The sequence below is a fragment of the Hetaerina americana genome, unplaced genomic scaffold, assembly GCF_022747635.1.
Source record: "Hetaerina americana unplaced genomic scaffold, ioHetAmer1.1.p SCAF_2, whole genome shotgun sequence".
In the NCBI taxonomy this organism is placed as follows: Eukaryota; Metazoa; Arthropoda; class Insecta; order Odonata; family Calopterygidae; genus Hetaerina; species Hetaerina americana.
In genome coordinates this window covers 57,207,318-57,227,371 of record NW_027286763.1, presented here as the reverse complement: position 1 = coordinate 57,227,371, position 20,054 = coordinate 57,207,318, and the positions used below count along the sequence as shown (strand labels likewise).

General features: G+C 36.9%; 1 protein-coding gene across 1 annotated transcript in view; it reads right to left on the bottom strand.

Annotated features, from left to right (window-relative positions):
* Nucleotides 1-20,054, bottom strand: part of Dop2R (dopamine D2-like receptor) — a 158,795-nt gene that overhangs the window by 56,111 nt on the left and 82,630 nt on the right. Inside the window, exon 3 of the mRNA XM_071585534.1 lies at nucleotides 16,004-16,256. Within this exon, the coding sequence (XP_071441635.1) occupies nucleotides 16,004-16,256 (253 nt within the window). The remainder of the gene's footprint in view (nucleotides 1-16,003; nucleotides 16,257-20,054) is intronic.

The following is a 20,054-nucleotide window of genomic DNA, read 5'->3' as shown; positions in this document are numbered from 1 at the left end:
GATATCACTGAGCGTGAGCGTTAATAACTGGGGGATTCTAATTCTTAATATTTTCAATTAATTAAAGGAGTCCCTTATGCTATATAAATAATTGGAATCATTGTTTAAAAAATATTATTTTGCATTTTTATTCGTTAATTTTTATTTCCATTGACTTTCTCTCCAATCAAGATACTAAATGGTCGACATTCTGTGTAGTAAGTAACGTTTTCGTTTAAAATGTCATGGATTAACACATCTCGGCGTTTATAACTTCAATGTCATTTTTACATGACATGCCCAGAGGTATTTAATGGTGTTCTGTGGATTAAGATACTCATAACAAGATCAAAGAAGTAACTCCTGAGTGTGATAAGAGTTTGTACTTTGAATAACCTAAATGCACGCAATGAGGTAGTACTTAGGAGCAATACCAGTCCGTTAAGGCCACGAAGAGTTTCCTGCGGTTATTTTGGGAACTGCGCTTCATTTACAATTTAACAGAGTCATGGTGTTTTCAAGTGCTAGACCTGAAAGATATACGCCTAAATGTGATAAATATGTTCCCGCGTGTTTTAAGCGAATTCATGCATAATTCATGTGTGAGTCATCAAGCGATGGAAGTTGGAGCTAATAGGAGAGACGTGAAGTCAAAAATACTCAAAGCTTTATTCATAAAGTATTTTGTGTTGATTTTTATTTAAAAAAAACTATCAAATTAATAATCAATATGACTTGATGTTTTGTTAAATTAAATTAACACACTTGATGCCAATTTTTTATTATTTAATCTTAAAAGTGTTCGGCTAGTTAAAAAATTGACATGGGCATTTTACTGTGTAGGTTGAGTAATATTTCCAAAAGACAAAGACAATTTTATGATGGACTCGGTGAAACTAATCTAATCGCTATTGACTCAAAAGACAGGCAACAAATTACAATAATATTTAATGTGCTCGAGTCGTCATTAAAAGTATGATAAAAATCAACGTGAATTTAGCTCCACTAAATATTATATACCCTCCAGTAACAGTGTCTCGGGTTTTTATCATTGTAAAATCGTGGCCTTGCATCTGATTCACCGGAAGACACTTAAATGACTGTATTTCGCGGCCGCACTGCGTGTAATATTCCCTCGGAAACATGTGGGGTGACAAAAAAATGAGCTTACCTTTGATGCAATCTCCACCAGTCTATTTTCAGGGAAATATAAAAGGCCGCTCTATTGGGCAGCAGAGTCCGGAACTTGAAAAATATATGCTCGAGGAGAACGAGACGCATGATCCGCAAAGTATAGGCAGTGGAAGTGGGGCTCCATTTTAGTCGCGGTGAATATAAAGGGAGAGAGAATGTGAAAAGCCAACGCCAAGTCACCATGCGCGCTGATCCTTGGCCCGAGTGACTGCGATGGGAAGCGGAGAGGCGGGGAGGGAAAGGATGTGGGAGAGTTCGTCTTTGAAAGAAGAAAAAAAAATGACCCTGGAGGAAAAATATGCAGAGGTAGCGCACGTTCCGACGTGTACTTGCTCCTTTGAGGAAAAAATTCTACCCGGGAGGGAGAAACACGAAGCCTCCACCTATCATCTGTCGCGGCACTATTTTCGGCACTCGTCTTGTCAATCCAGAAATGCGACCGCCCTTCCCAAGGGATCTCCTCGCCCGACCTCCCTCCCGTCCCCTCCGCGACCGTTTCGGGAGGCGGTGGGGGCGGGGGAGATGAAGGCGTGCGGAGATCGGGAGTGGGAGTTCGCGGGCGGAAAGAGACTTTACTCCGTCGGGGGTATCCCCCGAATACACACGCAAAACACCCCAACTTTTTAACCCCTTCCCTGCGCGGGACCTTGAGGGATGGCCATCCACACGGCTACAATCCGTGAAGGAAAAACCCCCTTTACGTCCCCCGATCCACCTCTAAAAGCGCCAACACTGGGAGATGGGGTAGGGAGAGAAGTGGTTTACTTGTGGGAGAGGGATGTGGGAGGGGGGGTTGGGCTAAGGTGTTGCGAAATGGAAAGGGACTAAACTCCGAAGCCCCGCCCCGGAATTACATTCCGGATTTATGTTGAGCGGATCTCGGTATGTTGGTCGGAAATAAATACATGAGGGTAAGAAAATTATATGGGGGTTAGAGGGAGTGAGAGGGAAGACGAGGGAGCTTGTTTTGGAGTGTCTCGGGGGGTCGGATAGGAGGGAGGGCAGGGTTGATGGGAGTGGGAGGATACGTGTAGAGGCCGGTGGAGCAGCAAGAGAAAAGAGCAGGGGACGCCCGCGAAATGCTCCCAACTTTCCTGGCCCGAACAAAACGCCGCAAAATAAATATAAAATGCAATATATATTATTTCACACACAAAAACACGGTACAAGTATATGCAAAAACATTCTCACAACACGTATACGTCTGCCTATGTGTCTGTGTTTGTGTGTGCTCATAGAAATCGAAGAAAAGAGATGGAAAGGACAAAAAGGTGAGCACAACATGATACTGTCGGGGAAGATCGGACAGTCGATTCCGGACATAAAAAGGTCACTATGAAACAATAATTGAAATGAAAGTATTCTCTTTGTCGAGATCCAGATCACTATGCTATTCACGAGCATGATTCACGTCGAAATCAGCGGGGATTTATGACCCTTAATAGCGTGTTCGTCACGCGCACGTGCATGACTATTATAGAGCTTACCTAGAACAACAATAAATAGTCCGCAGTTTCGTTGCATATTAATGCTCACATGGTAGCACATCTCCACTAGTTCAAAAGTGTTTCTACTACCGATCGTATTTTGGTGTGCTACATCATTTCCAGTTCAAATACATAATCTTTAAACTAAAACACTATTACTTAAGATGAAGTACATCAAAACCTGGTTGGTTATAAAAATTATTTTAAGTATTAGATAAGTGCTACTATACAATCCACAAAATGTTCTGATACCACCATTTCACGCCTGAAACTACTCGTGTTTCGTTTCTTCATTTTTCTACTCATCCATAGCTTTTACAGATAGGATATGGCCCAATGAGAGTTGGCGTCATTTACGTAAACAATAACGAAAGTAGGGGATGGCTTTTAAATGATAACACACAATATAAAATCACGTGAAAACAAATAATAAACACCAAATATACAAGAAAAAATAATTACCTTATTGTTAGTATATGAACAAAATCATGGGTCAATTAAGGAAAAATAATAAAGTAAGTGAAGGTGCATTTTAAGAAGTGTGAGTGGCACCATATTTATTCAAGGTCTTTTGAAAAGTATAGCACGTACATATATATGCATATACCTTCACACACATACATCCTTACACTCATACCCTTATTTAAACTCTCTCAACCTATTCCCTTTTTTGTCTCATCCAAAAACGTCCTTCGCTCCCAGTTTGGCCCTCGTACGTGCAAGCCAAGTCGTTCCTCTGTGTTTTTTTTTGCTTGGGACTGGCCCGAATCTTTCTCCAGCCGCCTCTCTCTCTCTTTCTCATGACTACTCACCCATCCACACAAACACATACTCACACGGCTTTTACTCCCTACAACGGGTGAGCACAAAGCCTTGTTATTTCTCTTTGTTGTCCTTTTTCAGTGAAGTTTCTAATTGCTCTGTTCCAACTCTTTTTCGGGAGCACACTCAGGGATGTGAACAATGGTAAGGAAATGGAATGACTCCGTTGACGAAGGAACCGTAATGAGATCCGGGCTAACCCCAGGCTTGTTCGTGGCATCGGGGGAGAAAAACGGTGTTTTGAGCCGACCGGGCAACGTCTAATCACAAGAGAACGGGAATGGCTGTGTGCGATAGCTCATACCTTATGAATGCCAATATGCACGTTGTTTTTGCGTTCCGGTACTCTGAAGAATATATGGTTTCATCTGCCGTACGAACCCCATAAGTGGTATTTAGTGACGCTAATTCAGAACCTCCCAAACTATAAAAGGAATCCCCTTGTCAATATCAGCACACCGTGATCTTAATCTGTGTAGTGGACGTGCGTTACAGAAAGGTCCTATTGTATGAAACAGTTGGCATGAAAGCTCATATACCGTACTTAAAATGGTACTTTATATCCAAAGTTTGTCGCACTAAAGGCAATGAGAAACGTAGAATTATTATTATTCGCTTTATGCGTGGAAAATGTTGTGCTGTACAGTAACTAGTGTATTGCGCGTAACGCAAAGTGGCATGGTATAATGCATAGTATTTCTAGGTAATTTTAATAAAAGTGATATATTTAAAGGTTGCCTTTTTTATGAACAAAATACTTGAAAAATAGAAATCATATTCCATGACAAAATTTTACAATGCATTCCAATTAAATTGTTGAGCGTAAGAGTACCACCGATAAAATTAATAAATAATCATTTCATAGGATAATTGGAAAACTGATGGAAGCAAATTCCTAATAATGACTATTGACAATGATTTAGATAACTAAGAGCTTACTCTTATGCCTAAGTAAATTTAAAAATGATGATATACAAGCATTTAACAGTTTTTGGTAACAGCACGCAATTAATCAGCTTGTAAATTATGAGATAATAAAGATGAAAAAAAGAAGCATGAACTTATACCAATGACCAAATCATGGTACTTTGCTAAAAATTAAAACTTTATTACGAACCAGGTATCAATATACCGCATCATCTTACAGTAAAATAAATTAAGTATTACTCTCCCAAAATTAGATCCATAAAAGTCTTCTGTGGCTGATCGAATAAGATGCTTAAGGTGTCGATGTATGCTAAAGTTAATTAGAGGAAACCTGATTAATTTTCCTCGCAATTCGTCGCGATGGCGCTAATTTGAGAAGCATCAATTTGTGCCGATTAGGTGAAAAGTACTTTTAATAATTCTAAGGAGTGCTAGTTCCTGGAAGAAACTTTGCTTGAAGTTCCATTTGTCCTCAGGTCATAACTGAACCTTGGAGGGATACGATCATACATTATGGGGCTTTTATAAGTATTAATATGAAGTTATCAGGTAAGTAAGTTCTTGTTCAACTTAAGGCCGAAAAAATATTACCATTACCAAGTAGTTATGAGTAACAAAGGTAGCGAGGGAGGAAAAGTGCATTTTAATGAGTTCGACAGCGAAGTGTGTAAATAGGGAGGAAGTATGCTGCCTGCGGGCACTCACGTGGGTACGTTGGATTTTAAACGGAGCGTCTTAAATTAAAATTAGGCCTACTTTCTTCAGAACAAGTGCTTAGAGATGACGAGAAGAGTCTTACGTCAGTGACAGCACTTGTGGACCTTCATTTTTTTTTGGCGAAAGAATAATTTACGCCAAAATGGAAAGTAAAGACTTGGATTCGAATTTATTTCTGTCGTCTTAATAAAATACTAAGCATATTCATTGATGGCATCCTTGGTTAGAAACGTAAGTAGTTCATGAACAAATACACCAAACACTATTTTTAATCATTTTAAAAAGTTTACCTTGCAAATGGTTGATTATGATTGAATGCTTCCTTTAAAATTGTATGAAACATTATTATTATTATTAGGTCGGTTAAGGTAGGTTTTGGATGGATACAGCCACGAAATAAATATTTTATTTCTACTTAGAAAATACAACCCAACATCTTACTCTACAGAAAGTCCCTCTTAACCTCCGTGTACTTCCTTCCTTGCTTCAACCTGTCTAAGATCCCTAGCCTGTTCCTGAACTTTTCTCGTTTGCATAACATTCTCACCTAGATTCTATCAGTCTTCAACATCCCAGTTCCGATCAATACGCCCTTCATCCATTTCTCCTACCTATGAAACATTAACAAACTTTAAATTACTGGAGGTCTCGAGATTTTCAAATAGTGAAATTATATTATAACGTGAACAGAACCAAAGCATTTTGGTGCTGACTTTAGCATAAACCGATTGAAAAGTCAAAGAAAAGAAATTGAAATGAATGAACTTGAATTAACGTTCATATTTTAAATTAATATTATTATAGCAACGCTAAAACACAGCATAGTTAACTTAAACTACAGGGTGACTTTCCTGGCTAGAGTCAACATTCGGAAGATTCCGAACTTGCATGAAAAATGCAGATAAACACGCCGTTGTGCATTGTTTCAAAACACCTTTGCACGCCCGTATACCTTCCTGCAGTTTTTCAAAACATTGTGGCCCCTGCTGCAATAAATCAGTTGGTAGAGTCACGTCTATTCACTAATTTTTTGTGACGATGAAATGGAAACATGCATGTTTAAAAAAGTAAAAAAAAGAGAGATATCTCGACAGGAGCGCTGGGATGAGTTTTAGACAACCGCGCATGCCACTGATGTAATGCAAATTGCTTACATTCACGGCGCTATTGAGCTTCCCCAAACTTACAAAATCCGTGAAGGCTTTTTTATGACACTACTGCAAACTAGTTCGTAGGAATAACGAACAACGACAGATGCCAACATGAGCTCTTGGAAATAAGTAGGAAAATAAGTTAATAAAGGTAGAAAGGATTCGAGAGGACGATAAGAATATATCAACTCTCAGCATTTCCGCACGTACACCTATCCACCTTAGGGCCAGCGTATTTTGTGCTCCCAGACGGAAGAAACTCGTTTTTTACAGTATACTCTAATGATTGCTAAATGATGGGTGACGTAAACTACAGCCTAAACCTATGAGAATAAAAACCAAACCTTTTGTACTCAGTCAAAGCTGTGAGAACGGATTCTTCGCGATCACGCAGACACGTGAAAGATGGATGATATATATGTCATGGATGCGATTGCGCATAATCAAAGTTAAACATATAGCCCTTAAAAATGGCTCAAAGTATGCTATTGCATGTAGAATTTGATGAATAAGAGAATTATCATTAATCTGGTAGATTCAAATTGTAATGAAACACTACAAAACACAATGCTGAACGTGAGATAATTCTATTTACCAATTCATTACAGCTGCAGACATTTGGCTTGGCGTTTTATCTAAAAATTAATTATTATGTTCAGGAAATTTTCCTAAAAATATTCTTACTTATTAAACCTTAGGACCACTTCGCGTAATTCACACTACTTTCTATAGTAGGAGAATTTATCGTTTAACCGCGGAGAGTTTTTGCAAGCGGGAGATTTAGGGTAACCTATGTTATAAACGTGTCACTACCCCTTCTCACCACGCGGCAGAGTTTACCTTCGCTTAAGCATCCACAAAATAATGCCCAAATACTCTGGAGATTCTCAATATTACCAAAAAAGTCAAGCATCTTCACTCTTGTCGGGACTAACTTGGCAGGACGAAAACCCCGGTCGCTTCACCGTTATGGCCTTTCTTGCTGAGATCGTTAAGGGTAATTGGTACCCCACTCGTTCCTCCCACTCGTCGGCCATCCGCGACAGGTTCTCGCGGTGAAGGAATGGAGCGAGAGAAGGGAGGACGCGGGGGATGGATGGGCGGCGAAGGGAAAGGGTTGAAAGAGCTTCCCCACCACTGGAAGACGACGACGGCACTAGGCTATCGCGCCGCTAATTAATCAGAGCGCTAACTCCATGGAGACCAAAGCCGTTGAGCATTGTTCAGCTAGAGTGACTGGGTGTTGGATGGGCACCTTTTTGACAAGATCCCATCACGGCTGGGGGTATATGGGTGATTACCACGATGGAACTCTTGAGGCATTCTTTGGTGTTTGCCAGAGAGCTGCGCACCCTTCAACGACCGGGAATACATCTCATGCACGGTCGAGTGTGGTTTCTTATTGCCCTTAAGAACCATCAATGGTGATCAAAATAGGCTAACATATGACACAAAAAACGCCTATAGAGTCGATCTGTGCTACGAGGAAAATTTGGGTTCTTAAGGAATGCTATTCATGTAAGGGAAAAGTTGAAATATCCCTCCCCATTATTGATCTGCACAGAAGGGTTTCAATGGTTCAAACAATGTAATAAGATAACGGGATACAATTGTTTGTTTAAAATAGTAAATTAATCAAAAGTTTAACGTAATTTAAAAGCTGTCTCACCTGACTTCTAACTTTAAGAAGCTATTACCTATCGGGTACCGCCTACCGCCTCAAAGAAAAATTCATTAAAAGAATAATCCATAAAATTTAGAAAACAGCGCAATAACCCTGATTATAAGGGATGATTATATATATATATATATATATATATATATATATATATATATATATATATATATATATATAAATAATACAATATAAGATACTAATTAATATATTTCTTTTAATATTAGACATTTTCCTGTTTATAGACACCTGAAAGTCACGTGCATTGACAAATTTTTACCTGAGTTATCGAAGGATCTATTTCTATATAAGTATGCTGTTGAGACATATAATTTCCCAAAATTTTCAGTCATATTACGTGGGTCTGTTATACGTTTTTGGCACGTCTAATCACATGTATTCTTTACTATGCCATGCAGCACTGCATTGATCTAGTTAATGCTTTGGAAAAATATTAATTAAATATGTCTCTTTTCAAGTTAGTTTGACTATAATCTCATATACAAGTTCTTATTTTGTAATGTTTTTCGCTAATAAGGTACAAAATATTGGTATTTAAAGCATCACGTGATAAAAATTCCACGAATAGTCGCTACCCAGTCAGTATTTTCTTCCCGTCTATCCCTATAATCAAATTTTGTTACTTCAGAAAACAATGCATGATATCGCTTTCTTAACATAACACTGCATTATCTACAATCCTGTTTTGTGAGGAGAGCAAATTTATAAAAATTGAGGTGATTAATTTTTTAAACAGCTAATTGAGTGAGTCTTGATCTACCTTCATCAAACTGAATTGTGCAAAAGAAGAAACATTCTATCTGTTACGGACATCGCAGACCTTCGGAGTGATACATAAGTTTGTTTATCATTCATAACCAACAATGAAACAACAACGCACGTAAACAAAAAAGCCATACATTTGGAAAACGTGTGTTGATTCCTAGTGGGTCATTATGAATACTGCAATAAAAATATGGTTCAGGTCATGTAAGAACATAATTGTGCTAGTAAAAAAATTGTAGAGAAAAATGAATTGGAAAAATTGTTGGAAAAATGTAAAGAAAACCAACTATTCGTCATTTAAAGTCGTTGAAAATTATTTAAAAAATAAAAAAAAGAGTCTAGTTGGCTCAGTGCTAGTCGGAAACGGGCAGGTTTACGTCCAGACCGTAATGTGAGCAAAATTATCTTGGAGGAAAATGAAGAGCACATGGATATTTGGCCTCTTATATTACTTATAATTTGTTCGGTAAAAATATCGAAACTCAGATAAGTGCTCTTCGATATAAAGAGAAAATAAAAGCAGTTAAATGAGGCTACTGAAGTAAAATTGAGCTTTACATGATTAATGAAACCGTAAAATGTTGAAGAGGAGTTAATGGCAACATAGATTCAAAGCCGAAGTAATCTTCAAAGTAAAGAGATATTCTCAGTAAAAACGGGTAAAGGAATATTTTACGCGACCTCTTTCTTAGATCCAATTAAAACTTTATGGGAAAGCACGAGAGATGCGCTCAGAGAGTGGATTGCATTTTCGTTTGTTATCAAAGGAAAACCACCTGATGTCCTTGCACATGTTAAAACGTCTTGATTTGCCACGAATGAAGAAAAATAACTGAAGACATTTTATGTCAGAATGCTTTAAATATGTGCAGTTTCCTCGAAAATACATTTACCCTCTGTAACCACGTGTTCTGCTTCATCCATATGGATGCTCTTATCGTCTGTAAGCCTGTATTTCCGTGACATACTGCGCCATTTCACCGCATCCATTGACAAAAGAAGAAGCTTCATCGAATAATCTCGAAGTATGCTTGGCTAGAGTGGAAAAATATTGTTGTCTGAAAGGTGAACTGAACAAACCTAGTTTTTTGATCTGATTTGTTTTCAGCCATATTAATCAAGCGTAGCCGTCACTAGAGCCTGATAAACAGGCAAATTTTCTTAAAAATTTGAAGTCTATTACCACTTTCAAATTTTAACTAATTCGTCATTCTTACATCGCCAAATGCAATTCGTTCAAAGTTTTGAATAAATTACCAGACTTAAAGGCTGATTAGATTTGTTTCTGATGTGAAATGTAGTATCCTTATACGGTGTAAAATGTGCCAATTTCTACTCAGATGGCCATTGTGAACAGATAATAACAACTCATAATTTCTACTCTCACGTGAAATTGAGAGCAAATATAAATATTTGAAGCAAAACAATGGTTTCAGGCTCAACTTAGTGATATCCACTTTTGAAGAGTGGAAAAAATTACTGTGGGGCCCATGAAAAATTAAATATGATACGATCAATTTCCGTACATAAGTGAAATACTGTAAAATTCATTAAAATGTTTCTTAAAGAATATATATGTAAAACCTCTGTAAGGTGAGTTTTCAGGAAAAACGAGATTGAATAACCATTTCACTAGACTTCCCTGCATTCTCTCCTTTCACCAACGTACACACGCTCAAGCTGTACAGAAAAACTTGTATTTTAACATCACCTGTGCGGCGAATCCCTTCATACCCTATCACATTTAATTGAGGAATCCGCAAACATTTTGATACGACCTCATTTGCAGATAAAATGTAGCATTAAATGTATAAAATGTATTTTTATTTGATCTCTTCCTTTTCTCTCAAGTAACATTTGTTGCAGATGAACTCTTCGATAGTGAAATCCACTTACATCCTCTTGTTAAGAAGAGAGGAAAAACCTAAACACCAAGGAAAAGTATTCAAATGTGACATACTCAACAATGGGAGAAGGAGACGGTTTTGAGTTACATGGATTTATCTCAAAGGGCTATTTAAGAGAAAGGGCTGGCAATTATTGTGCACTAAAATTACGGAATAAAAGTTTTTCAATCCCTAAATTTCTGGATTATACCTAATGCAAGGATGTTGTACGAATCAATTAATGCAAATGGCACTTACTATGCATCCTTCCACCAAACGCAGAATATTATAATTTAATCAACTTAATTTGTGAGTAAATTGTATCTTATAGTAATATTATCGAAGCAATATTTAATGACTTTATAAGTTGGGTTCAAAGTAAACCGGTACATAGAAAAGCATTATCTGTCTTGGAAACTGCATAGCTACACATAGTCAAACTTATTAGTTTTAATTGACGACCATCATGCTATTAAATATAACTTTATCAATATTATACTCTTAACTCAACTCATAATATTTTTCTTAATAAGAAGTGAAGGAAAGGGAAACGTGTTTTAGAATTAATAATATTATTATTAATCAATAGTTCGGAAACATTATAATTGTTCCTAACAAGACATCTTTTGAATTGATTATAAATACTTAAGTAAAAATTTATCCACTATTTTATTGCTTGCAGCTTAATTAAAACAACATCGATTGTTACTTTTTATATTTACTCTGAATCACGTAGAATTTATTTAGTGAATGTACTTAGTCCGTTAGTTTTTCATGAGTAAGTTCATTTGAAAGACTGAAATAATAAATTATCGTCAAAGTAAAAGGAAACACGAAACAACTCGTAGGAAATCTGTGCAGTCAAATATAGAAATGAAAAATTTACCGTTGTTAAAAGATTGAGTAGAATATGAGTACATTGTGTCATATTCCTTTAGGTGATGGGTTCTTTGTGACGTAAATATCTGGTTTTGTTTGATGATTTAAAATAAATATCATGACTTATTATTACCTTTGTTTTGGAACTACTGGATGGGGAGTTACCGTTTGGAATACGCTTCTGCGATGCTTGGGAAAGGAAAAAAATGTGTAGGAAGTAAAGTGTAAATACTGCGTGCACAATCAGTTTTTACAAAATAAGATATTTATCTGATATAAACAGAAATGGAGTTGCTGTTAGCGGCTTAATGGCTTATGTAATATGAACTGAGCATAAAATCCAAGAAATATTTTCATTATGGAATTAAAATTAATATGGAAAAACTATGAAATTGGTATCTGCTATCTTTAAAATATTGAAAGATGTGTTCATGGAACTCAATCCTTGTCAAACGTGTAAACATTAACGTCTATAAAAATTTAAAAAATTGTGATGGTGCGAAAGCTATCACAAAACTATCATATATTTTTAATTCAATAATAGAGTCACAAAATCTTCTGAGTAATGAGTTATAGCTAATTTCAAAAATCAAACCTCAGAGGTTCGGTGAGATCTATCAGCATAAAATAATGGACGATTAATAATAGTTAACTGATATAAGTTCAATGCTAAATAAAATCTATATTCATTTATATTGAAAGTAATATAAACTTTACTGTATTCTAGGCAGCAGATAATTGTTGATCAGTGCAAATGTCGGGGAAAACATATTTATCAGTCTTATTTGAAAACGCTTCGGAAATTTTATTGAGGGTAAAAAAAATAAAGAGACTCTCCGGAAATAATGATCTGCTTCGGATTTCGCTGCAGCCTGGTTAGGCACTTTGGGGCGGGATTTTTTTAAGACCTATAAATCTAGGGAACCGGTGGAGTTGGGGCAAAAACGTTCCCCCGGAACCCTTCAATGTATAGACGACGACGTGGAGGATAGGGCGGCGCAGGTTCGAAATCCCAATTTCACACACGAATGGCTCCAGGGGTGACGACGCATCGCTGAATGCAACCGAGGGACACGCGAGAGTTTAATCGTTGCGACGCAATGCGAGCACACCGTGCTCTCTTTCCCGGCTCTCGCCCAGGAGAGATAGGGAGAGAGAGAGAGAAAGAGAGACAGTGGGAGATAAAAAAATAATAATAATTCCCACCGAGAAATTTATAATATCCTCCCGGGCGGCGACCCTGCGGTGAAACAGTCCGGCCCCTCACGTCATTCCTCCGACCCCAATTCTCATTAGTCGGGGCAGGAGGAGGGTGGGCGAGGTTGTGTCCCCACCCATTCCTCCCCCGTGGGCGCAACCTCTGGGTAAGGATACAACGGTGACAATTAGGAGCTGGGTCTACTCGACGAGGGAAATTTGCGGCGTCCGAGTGAAAGGCCTAGGAATGGGGCGGGAGGGGACGACTGGTTGCGGGTTTAAACGGGGGTAGGAATGGAGGAGGTGGCGTCGGCGTGGAGGTGGGAGAGAGGGGGGGGGGACAACGACGTCCGCGGGGCGGAATGAAATGGGTAGAAGGGTCTAGGGGATGCTCTCCGGAAAGAGCAAATCATCATTCAGGAGATGAAATAATTAAGCCGAAGAAAACTCTCTGATTATGCTTGTAGATTATTCAAATCTCACCGATGGAACTGGTAAATATTTTTTTTTGGAAACCCTCAGAATTCTTATGGGTCGGAAACGAATTATATTCTAAATTACTCTTTCGTTCGGGAGTTAATTCCGTAAAGTTTTGAAGCGTGGGGGAATAAGGTTCGAGTCCCCTTCCTCCCATGTTGGTTGCGTTAAAATTTTTACTCATTTCCAAAGGAAGAGCACCAGGACGATTATGAATTCAATTATATTTTGGCCGTGAAACGTAGTTTGAGGTCGGCAAAATTTAAGAAATGAACATTTCTTCCCTATACGTGGCTTCCTCAGCAGGAAATAGGGTTATCTATGGAAAGGGATGAAAACCTTGTTTTACCAAAAAATAAGTGTTTTAGGAGTCATTACGTATTTAAAGTAGACATTTCTTGAAACAAACTTTTGTACAACCTATGAAAAAACCATTTAAAATCGGCAAAAAAAATTTACGAGTTTATTTCTAGTAACAATCTCTAAAAATTACCATAGTTTGTCACAGGAAAAAATAAACCAGTTTTGTAACACTACTGTGTTAATTTGCTGATTTGCACCTATCAAATTAGAATGGTTTAAATTATAAATTCGCATTTCAACCGCTGTATTTTACCGACAAATACAAATATATTTTAATAATGGTGATAATTATGCAAGCATCCCCTAGTGACCTGAAAGAAAAAAGTTGAAGTGATGATCATAATATATTATTTTAGAATTTGGCTAAAAGAATATATTTGTCATCAATAGCATGAAATTCGCTTGTGATAACTCATTAATGTTGCCTGAAAGGAAATGTTCAAGCATATTAAAATATTAACCATTTTAATAGACCCTGGGTTTTGAACAGGATGAACGGTGGCAGATCAATCTTACCTATGATTATAGGGATGCGAAAAAAATGTAATCTCTGTAAATCGTGAGTTAAATTTATTGAAATATATCTTCAAAAATTAACTTTCGTTTATAACATAACTATTAAGCATATTTATGCGTTAATTTTAATTTATATTCGATACTAGTGCTTACTTTTCCGGTGACCAATATCTGGTGCAGAGGTAATGAGGAGAGTGTGTAGCCACAATCCCTTCTCTCTACAGGATTATCCAACATAATCTTCTTTACTACTGACGTAAAATTTCAGAGATACATTAGGCTCTCAATTAAAGCATCAAATAAGGAAATATTTATCAGCTTTAACGACTTTAGAGGCCCAGCAAGTCCTGATTACAACTTCTTTTTCCACCGCTATTAACTTCGTTGCTAAGAGATTTCAGCAAAATTGACTGGAATGTTTTTGCACGATGATAATAATTCATATGATCACCGTAACGTAAAGCACTGCATTACCTGGTATGCGAGCCGATTGAAACTTTCTTCACTCTACTAGCTACTAATAAGATTCAAATGCTTTCATCTCACGAATATCGGGACACCGTATTTTTACAGGCAGGAAAATTGATATCCTAATTAATGACACAGATTATTTTCGGTTTCCGTAGAATCAAATCAAATAACACGATTTACTCCTTAATTAAATACAACTTTTTGCATGCTTGTTTTCATTAGTGTTGTGCATTCATTCATGCAAAATTGATTGACATAACTTGGAAGTACAAACTCAATACTCAACACATAAGACATACAAAATATAAAAAATTCATTAGCCCTCGTGCCCTGCATATTTTTTCATATCCACAATTAGTGATCAAGAGCATTGAATTAAAAAAAACACGTTCTCTTGCGAACAGGTATTACTTCACGGCGGTTTGAAAAAGGGAAGTGAAGAGAAATCTGAAAGAGCTATATATTTTTATGTTATATCCATATTGTATTTAAGCCATAGCATAACTATTGCTTATATCGCGCAGGAATTATTTTTGTTTACGTGTTAAATTGCTAAGCAGAGACAAATCTTTTAATTTACGTAAATTATTTCCTAACAATCATCGTTATTCAAACCAGTCAGGCGTTAGGTTAGGCCTGGTGATAAGGTATCTGAAATTATGCTGCAATGATTGAGAACAGTTTCTCTCCAGAACTCCTCCCATCCTCTAGAACAGGAGGCATTGGAAGGACGCCTTCTAATCAATGCTTACTTCTCACCCCAATCGCTATTCAGGCTGAACGGGGACAGAAACAGTGCCCGGAGAGGAGAGGTGGACCGCGTTCCGATGATGTCAAAGGGAGCACAGTTTACTGATAAAGGGCAATGGGCGTAAACAAAGACCACAAGAGAGCGGTTTTGAACGAAAAAGGGTGGTTTCCGGGTTGAAGCAAAAGGACTTTTAATCATGATTGAAAATAAAAATTGAAAACGTTATTTTTTGGGCAAAATGACGAGAAGTACGAATGGCATGCATTCGCCATATCTGCCAATGTCAGAGAAACACTAAATAAAAGAATCTTTAACTTCAATAACTTGCGCACATATTTTACAAACTGTTGAGTAAAGGCAAATAGATGAAACCATGCTATTAGACATAACGACTGAATGAAAGTCTCCATCTAATTTAAACGAATGTCTCAATATTCAACAAACCAATAAAGGACAAATTTGTCTGCATTTAATTCAATTTTTATTTGCTTTATGTCAGTATAAACTTTCAACTTTATTGTAATTATTAAGCACAATTGTAGAGAAAATTTTTAATCGCAGTTGGGATTATAAAATTTCCAATCGTACATAACTCCACAAGGATACTCTGCGAAGGATAAATCATAAACCAACAATACCACACTTTTCAAGCCAGGGTTTAAACATGAGTATTAAGCATCATTTATCGACAATTCACTTCTGATCCTCTCCAATTTTCGACTCACCTTGAATATGTTGTAGTAAAGGAAGACCATGATGATGCAGGGGATATAGAACGAGGAAAGGGATGAGTAAATGATGAAGTCGCTGTTGTAGAAGAGGCACAAATCAGGGAGACGCTCGGGTGTGTTGTTGAGACCCAGGACAATGGGTGACCCTATCGCGGCGGAGATGACCCAAACAAGAGCTATGGTCAGCCACACTCGCCGCTGGCTCTTGTGCTTGGCGTACTTAATGGGCTGCGTTACAGCTATATACCTGTAAAAAGAATATTCAAAAATTTTAAAGAGAAAAAAAGGAATATATTTTAGAGTTATTTACGATTGGGTGGAATATAGTGTGGGGAGTGGCTTTTAACCATATGGGTATCCCTTGATTTATTAAATGCTGAATCCAAAATTTATGGGACGCAAAAGTCCCCTATTGGAAATCAACAACTTGTTTTGTATGAATTTCCCAAGAGGTATGAGAGAAAGGCTTTTTACTTTTTCATCAATGCTCATGTATCACATCGATAGTCAGGTTTGATTTGACCATTACTTAATAGTCCCTATGAAAGAACAATTAAACAACATTCGAGGATTCCTATAAGCGCGGAATATATTTCGCGACAGGGTTTCATCCCAATAGCCCATCTCCAAAGAGTTTATATGGTGGTAGTATGTTTTAAACACAGCATTGACTGAGAGCAAAAATAAAAAAAAATGGCTATTGTAAGATGCATTCAAGTTTGTGTGCAGCACATTTTTTTCCTGATATTCCCGATACTAATTCTCAATTATACTTACTGTAGAGAATGTAATTTCATAATATTCTCCTCATTCATTTCCAAGTATAGTACTTGTGGAAGGAAGTTAAAAGCATTTAGAAAATTTAAATTAAAAATAACGATGACGTGACTGTCTTAATTCTAACATAGGGATGTTAAAGATGATCCTTATCAAAATTCTTCACCATTCTATTAGTGCCTCCCATATTTAAACTTCCTTGCAACATTCCTCCCTTCTCGGTTGATTTTTAAATCGCAGCATCCGTGTAAATTTCTTCTACTAAGCGGAACCAAAAATGCCATCATACTGCTGTGACCCATGGTATGGAAATACCAACTATTACTAAAACATACGCTTAGAATTTCGCTTCTTGATGCACTATAATATTTAACCAGGCGATCGATGTAGGAACTTGAAGATTTTAATAATCGCCAACACTCATAAATATGGTAATAAATGTATGATAATGCGGTTTTCTGACCGCCACTGATATATTTCAAGCTGCAGCGGAGGACACTTGTAAATAATGGGAGGAGGAGCAGCTGAAAAATTGAAAACACGCTCGAGTGGTGCCTGCCGAGCAAAATGCAGTCGGTAATAAACGAATGAAGGCTTGGGCATGCAAAAACTTTGGCCATAAAATAAAATGAAGAAATAATGCTCACAGTGGAGCAAGCACGTCTAGTCTTCTCCGGACTGTGAACCATATAAGAATAGCCGCGGGGCGGTACTTTGTAAGATCCGTATTCATGTCTTTTTTAGTACTGGCATGTTCTTTATTTTAGTGCAGGAATCGCGTTCATTAAACGACACTTTTAAGTTACTTGAGATCTTCTGCATGGTTTTTATTCAAACTTTTATAGCTGCTGTAATCCGACCGATATCCAATTTATAATATTCTACGCTATGATGTCTACAGCCTTACTAGCTAAACCATTAAATCTCTGTACGGATAAATGGACACTTTTCAGGCTGCCTAAAAAACGAAAAAAAATATCTGTATACCTATTTTCATTATTTTTATATTTTGATTCATTGTTTCAATCATTGAAACGTTTTTATGGTTATTGAGGCATACATTCGTAGGGTAGAGTGACTTCTACAATCTAGAACTCGCCATTTTTCTTTCATTACAATTCGTTTGCCAAATTTGCGAGCAAGTTTTCAAATATTAAAATATATCATAAAGACTTGTGAGGGATTCTGTCTATATGAACTTGCTGTTCAAAACTAGGTTTTTTGCTTTATGCGCTATAGTTGGGGCAGTAATATTCCATCGATACTAAATCCCTCTGATTTATTGCATTCTCTGGTACAACGTTGTGCACTACGGAATAGAAAATACCATAATAAAATTTTATAGTGAATTTTGATGCATAACATCACCAGTATTTTATTCTCTGTGAGTAAGAACTTATTATTTTAATCTAATATCATCTCTAATATTTGCGATTTCCAAATGAACGCTTAATATACTAATTACTAACTGTACACTATTATCATGATGCTTTTCAAATTACATGATCACTTATCAAGTGTATTTTGTCAAATAATAAGGTAAATTTAACCTGTATTTCAATTCTCAAATCGAAATTTTTTCACCCTGAGCAAAATCAGTGAAACTGAGTGACCGTCCTGCTTAATGACTTATAACCGCGAGTGCGACGATATTAATAATAGGACAACGCAGGTTATCAACGTCTAAATACGATCGTCCATCTTCATTAGTTATAAATTATGTGACTCCGCCGAATCGACTCATTTTCGCTTATATAAAAAATTTAAAAAAATGCATGGATAATCAACATATCACAATACGGATGAAAATGGTTAATAAAAGATAAAGCAGTTTAATAATCCAGATTAACCTGAAAATGTCAACATTTAACGCTAAATTCTACCCCGCCGTTATGAAACGTGAAAGTGCGTTACATTCGGAAATATTGCAGGCGTTGCTCAAAAAAATTTGGATTAAAAAGTCATAAGTTATCATTCTTTCTCCAACATTTGATCGGATAACGATGATTTATTGAATTAATTCTACATGAGTTTAAGGCAAAAGAAAATTGAGTGGAATGGGAAAAGGTGCCCAGGGCAATAGTGCTTATATATTGTCTAATACATTCGAATTATATGATGAATGCTTCCGCTAACCTTATTCAAATAGCAATGAAAATAAATTTAAAATGAAAGCTAGACCAACACATAGTCACAACCGGAGTTTTCAGAACGTGATATTGGCCAGATGTGTTGATGGGGAAAGCATATTTGAAATTTAGCTTAAGGTTAAAGAATTCGTAGCCCAAACTAGGAATTTACAAATTGTTAAATTTTGCACGAGGGAAGTGAAATTTAATTTCTAAAAAAAATCCAACTCTCTGTTTCGAGGTTGTTTATTTTTCTCTTTGCACATGAAGAAATCTGAATTGTATATCTCCAGCCTTATACGCTGATGTAATATAGAAGGTACATAAAAAGTTTTACAGAAGTTTCGTACACTCATAGGATATGGTGAAAACATACGAAATGATCAAAGGTCAAATCAAATTGGTCGGTAGGCGATGATCAATACGCAATAATTAATGAAATACTTAATTATACATGCCAAAAAACGATTTCACCTTAGTAAACTCTTCGACCAACGGGAACAGAATATTTTTTACTACTCAGATCGCTTTGTTGAGTGAAATCTAAGATTTGAGTGAACAATAACTTAGACGTTTGGAATTCACACAGCGTGGGTACGAAGAAGTCACTTTTCCTACACCGTCTGTAGCTTCCGAGATAGTTGTGGCCCACATAAATATATCCAAACAATGTGTGTCTTGTGTAGGAAAATGAGTGCACTCGGATTCCAATCGGGAATTCCCCATGATAAGCCAAACATACCTAACTCTATCACGCTGAAATACAGAACTCTATCACATTGGGATATGGAACATATTATTTATACTATTGTATTTATTAAAATATTGTATGTATGTGATTTGCACGGCGTGAGAAGTTGTATTGCAACAGTGAATGATGTGTTCACGGCGCGCGATTTTTGAACGGTATGTGACATTGAAGAGTGCGTGATTACGGATGGAGTGCGGCGATGGACGGAGCGTTGTAGGTATGGTGTGAACTGACCAATTTGATCTGACCCTTATGTGATGGTAAAGATGCGGTGTCTCATATCTGTTCCTCTTATGTATGCATGTATGTGAATTGCAAGAGTGACCGTTGACCAGACTTTACCGTTGCCACGAGGACAATTGCCTAATTGAAACGATATTAATTATTA